The following is a 5,423-nucleotide window of genomic DNA, read 5'->3' as shown; positions in this document are numbered from 1 at the left end:
AAAAAAAAAAAAAAAAAATGCTTTACTGTGAATGTTATGTTTAAATGTATGTGGTAGCTGGGCACGGTAGCTCATACTGCCTATAATCCTAGCACTCTGGGAAGCCAAGGAAGGTAGACTGCCTAAGCTCAGACGTTCAAGACCAGCCTGAGTCAGAGAGAGACTTCATGTCTACTAAAAATGGAAAAACTAGATGGGTGTTGTGGCAGACACCTATAATCCCAGCTACTCAGGAGGATGACACAAGAGGATCGCTTGAGCCCAAGAGTTAGAGGTTGCTGTGAGCTATGACACCACAGCACTCTACCCAGGGCAACAGAGTGAAACTCTGTCTCAAAAAATAAAATAAAATAAAAAATAAGTAAACATATGTGGTATACATTATTTGAACAGCTGGATTCCATTTAGCTAGAAATCAGCAAATTAGTATGATCCATTCTGATTTCTAGTTTAGTTCAAATTTGTTCAAAGTCCTAAGGTTAGATCTTTAAACAATATAAGAGTAGATGAAAAATCCTTAAAAGCTACAAAAGGCAGACCCCATCTCCAAACCTACAAACATACTATCATTATTATTATTTTTACTCATATCCCAAGTTGGACTTCCTCAGGTTAAGTCTATGTTTGGCCAGAAAGAGAATCTCTTAAGTACCAGCCCAGGCTCCAAGGCTACTTCCTGGACAATACTCCTCCTTAGCAGGCTATTTTCATTTCCTAGATTCTAACTCTAAAAATCTGAGATCTAGAGATTCTGAGAGTAGTATAAGTCTGAATGAAGTGGCACAAAGAATGGACTATGAAGAACAAGAAGAGCAACTGTGAAACAACAAAATAGCTACATATAAAGATTCCATTTCAAGAAACTTTAATACTGGAAGGATCAGAAAATAACAGCATAGCATCTATTGCCAAAGATTAAAGTGGCAATAGATGGCAAGCAAAATGTTTTCAGTAAAATGGTTTTTTTCTTGTGTCATGTGGAACTTTGTCTATTTTCTTACTTTGTTGCCTTCAGTAGAGTGCCTTGGCATCATAGCTAACAGCAACCTCCAGCTCTTGAACTCAAGCGATTCTCTTGCCTCAGCCTCCTAAGTAACTGGGACTACAGGTGCTCAACACAACACCCAGCTATTTTTAGAGATGAGGTCTTGCTCTGGCTTAGGCTGGTCTTGAACCTATGAGTTCAAGCAATCTACCCACCTTGTCCTCCCAGAGTGCTAAGATACAGGCGTGAGCCACTGTGCCCGGCCTAAGTCTATTTTCTATTTAAAAAAAAAAAAAAAAAAGAACACAACTTAGGTCTCACTTTAACCACCCCCCAACATCTCTGACCTGTGGAACTCAAAAAAAGTTGTTTGTTTTTTGAGGCAAGGTCTATCATTATCACCCAAGCTGGAATGCATTGGCACAATCATAGCTCACTGCAGCCTCCAACTTCTGGGCTCAACAGATCTTCCTGTCTCAGTCTCTCAAATAGTTGACACTACAGAGGCACACACCACCACAGCCGGATAATTTTTTTTTTTTAAACCAAGACAGGATCTCACTATGTTGCCCAGGCTATGTTGTCATGAACTCCTGGCCTCAAGTGATCTTCCTGCCTCCACCTCTCAAAGTGATGGGATTATAGGTGCAAACTACTATGCCCAGCCCAAAACATGACTTTTGAGTGAATTTATAAGAGGAATACAGAATTAGGTTCAGTAAACTTTTTTGTAATAGTTCAACTAGATTTTACACTTTTGTGGAGGCTCATTTCACTATACTGGCTTCATAAATGAAGTATACTAATACTTTTCACCAACACATACCAGGTAGCTCTCCCTTTTTCACAAAACTATGAAGGTGGAAAAACAGGCAATGCAATACTTCTTATTTCCATATCTAATGCAAAATAAACAGCAAGTATTTCTATTTTTAGAGAACACAGCAAATTTTGAAGAAAATTATCATCACTTACCTTCCCAACATGGTATCTGGATGAGCAGTGAAAATCTGTGGATTCACAACAAAACGTGTGCCATCTACAAGAAGTGTCACTTTCTCTGGAGCCTGGGAATGAGGGTTACTGCCAAAGCCTATACTGCTGTTTCCAAATCTTTCTGGAAGAAGAAAGGGTTCATGGTTCCGTTTATTCCCACTTTGGAAGCAAGAGCCTTTGATGTCTTCAGGAAGTGGCATTATGTGAGAGAACTGAGGATTTGCTGGCTGAGAGGTATGGTCAAGTGAAAGGTCTAAAAGAACATACAAAGAAACCAAAATAACTTGAGAGCAGAATAACTCTGTCTTCTTTAAAACAAGTAAACAAAAAAACAAGCTTTTAGATGTTCACAGGCAAAAATTCTTCCCTAGAGCACATTTTAAAAACAACAACATAGCCAGGCGTTGTAGTGGGCGCCTGTAGTCCCAGTTACTCGGGAGGCTGAAGCAAGAGAATCACCTAAGCCTAGGAGCTGGAGGTTGCTGCGAACTGTGACACCACGGCACTCTACCAGGGGTGACAAAGTGAGACTCTGTCTCTTAAAAAAAAAACAAAAAAAACTTGTATTAAAAAACAACAAGAGACTCGGCGCCTGTGGCACAGTGGTTATGGCTGGGCACATGCACCAAGGGTGGAGGGTTCAAACCCGGCCCATGCCAGCTAAAACAGCAATGACAACTGCAACCAAAAACTAACAGGGCATTGTGGTGGGCCCAGCTATTTGGGAGGGTGAGGCAAAAGAATCACTTACGCCCAAGAGTTTGAGGTTGCTGTGAGCTGTGACACCATGGCACCCTACCCAGGGCGACAGCTTGAGACTGTCTCAAAAAAAAAAAAAAAAGAAAAGAAAGAAAGGGAATGAAAAAGAAATACGAGACTCATATTGGATTTCCCTGAGCAATTTTGACGTATTTGTGGGGGCCGGGCACAGTGGCTCACACCTGCAATCTTAGCACTTTGGGAGGCCGAGGCAGATGAATTGCTTGCGCTTAGGAGTTCAAGCCCAAGCTGGGCAAAAGGCAGACCCCATCTCCAAAAATAGCTGGGTGTTGAGACGGGCACCTGTAGTTCCAGCTATTCAGGAGGCTGAGGCAAGAGAATTGCTTGAGCCCAAGAGTTTAAGGTTGCTGTGAGCTATGATGCCACAGCATTCTACCCAATGTGACAAACTGAGACTGTCTCAAAAAAAAAGAAGTATACAATACAACACAATACAAATTAGGCTTAAAACTAAATATATGAACTCTGGAAGTATACAAGAGACAATCAGTAGTAAATATTTACAAAAAGATTACTAGAGAGTTCTCAAAAAGAAAAAAAGGTGGTCTATTTTAATGTAAAAAAGAAAAAGGTTTTAAATAAAACATTTTAAACATACAGAAGCACAGACTTAATAAGTATATCCCATCATCCAGATTTGGCAAGCTCTGTTAATCTTTTCCTACCTATTCTTCAGGCCCTTTCTTGAAAAAAATAAAGTTTTTAGATACAACAGGTCTCACTTCCACCTGTTTTTTAAATTTGTATATAATTATTCATGAACATAATTACTGTCAACGACCTCTGGAAATATAGTTTGATTTCCTGCACTCATACAAACAAATAAATTGTTAGTTAGAGGACCTGAATTTTTTCCCCATTTGCTTATAGATAAAAGGAAACAAAAATCTATTTAGAATTTACATTCCACAGCTTCTGATAAATTTCCAATGTGGTCTCATGTTTGCACGCCCACACCAAGAGCTAACTTCCATGCAATTCATAGACAAGCTTGTAGCAAGAAACACTTCAATTACCAGGATAGCCTTTCACATTTGATGTAAAACATGTACCTGAAGTACTAATTTAATTCTTTTTTTTTTTTTTTTTTTTTTGAGACAGAGCCTCAAGCTGTCCCCCTGGGCAGAGTGCCATGGCATTACAGCTCACAGCAACCTCCAACTCCTGGGCTCAAGAGAGTCTCCTGCCTCCGCCTCCCAAGTAGCTGGGACCACAGGCGCCCGCCACAACGCCCGACTATCTTTTGGTTGCAGCCGTCATTGTTGTTTGGCGGGTCCGGGCTGGGGATTCGAACCCGCCACCTTAGGTGTATGTGGCTGGCGCCTTAGCCGGTTGAGCCACAGGCGCCGAGCCCTAATTTAATTCTTTAGAATGCTTCATTTCCCAACAATGAAGCAATTAAACTGGGCTAATTCCCAAACCCAAAGAAGCCCTCCTTAATTGGGTAAGCAGGAAAAGAGACTCACTGCATTAGTTCTCCCTAAAGATGCACTCTAGGGTGGCAGCCACATTCTTTTCTGTCAGTTGAGAGACAGAGAGAGAGAGTAATCTATAAATCTACTTATTTATATAATATATAAATAAAACACTGCCTGGTCAGAAAGACATAGATTTAAATCCCAACCTACTACCTCCTAGCAGTGTGAACCTGGGCAAGTTCACAGATGAGGAAACTAAGCTTTCTCTTTGATCTTTCTTTTTCTTTTTTTGATCTAAGCTTTCCTTTTTTTTGAGACAGAGTCTCACTATGTCAACCCTCATTAGAGCGCAGTAGCATCACAGCTCACAGCACCTTCAAACTCCTGGGCTTAAGCGATTCTCTTGCCTCAACCTCCCAAGTAGCTAGGACTATAGGTGCTCGGCAAGATGTCTGGCTATTTTTTGTTGTTGTCATCGTTGTTTAGCCGGCCCGGGCGGGTTTGAACCCACCAGCCCTGGTACATGTGGCCAGCACCCTAACCACTGATGATCTAAGCTTTTTAAGTTTCAGTTTCCTCATCTGCAAAACAAGAATAGTAGGTGTGAGGATTAATCTAGAGTAGGGATCAGCAAACTTTCCACAAAGAGCCAGAAAGTAAGTATTTTAGGCTTTGTGGGTCACAGTCTCTGCCACTTATGGCAAGAAAGCAGCCATAGACAATAAATAAGCAAATGGACATGATGGCTGTGTTTTAATAACATTTTGTTTACAAAAACAGGTAGTCAGATTTGACCACAGTTTGCCATTCCTGATCTAAAGAATGTATATGAAGTTCATGAAGTTCACTAGTACAGTGCATGCTCAATAAATGGTAGTTGCTATTATTGCTGTGATTTTTTAGTAAAGGTTAGAAATAACCTAACAGTTTATAAGGAGCTTTCCTATCAATTAACTCATTAATCTACCAGCCTTGCTAGATAGGAAGAATATCCTTGTTTTCAAGATTAAGAATCAGGGCTCAGAAAGATTAAGAATCTTATTCATGGTTACAGTTAGTAAGTAGATGAGCTAGATTTTGAATATGTCTTCTGACTTCAAACCTGTGAGTGTTTTTCTTATACCAATACCACCAAGTTAGACGTGCTAGACTGATTAAATGAGTGGGGATTTACTGAAGCTCAACTTTATGTAACTGTAATATGCAGCTTAAGCCAATTGATTGATTTTTTTTTTTTTTTTTTT

The 5,423-nt window shown here is 40.1% G+C and overlaps 1 protein-coding gene across 3 annotated transcripts in view; it reads right to left on the bottom strand.

Moving 5' to 3' along the window:
• Window positions 1–5,423, bottom strand: part of KCTD20 (potassium channel tetramerization domain containing 20) — a 27,343-nt gene that overhangs the window by 12,135 nt on the left and 9,785 nt on the right. For 2 of the 3 annotated variants that reach the window (XM_023512916.1, XM_012804894.2), the window contains one exon: window positions 1,961–2,234. In XM_023512916.1, the coding sequence (XP_023368684.1) occupies window positions 1,961–2,234 (274 nt within the window). The remainder of the gene's footprint in view (window positions 1–1,960; window positions 2,235–5,423) is intronic. The other variant, XM_023512917.1, reaches the window with a different exon arrangement.

The sequence above is a fragment of the Otolemur garnettii genome, unplaced genomic scaffold (assembly GCF_000181295.1).
Source record: "Otolemur garnettii isolate 467f Iridium unplaced genomic scaffold, OtoGar3 scaffold00031, whole genome shotgun sequence".
Taxonomy (NCBI): Eukaryota; Metazoa; Chordata; class Mammalia; order Primates; family Galagidae; genus Otolemur; species Otolemur garnettii.
The sequence above is the reverse complement of the archived record's forward strand: the minus strand, read 5'-3'. Positions and strand labels throughout refer to the sequence as shown.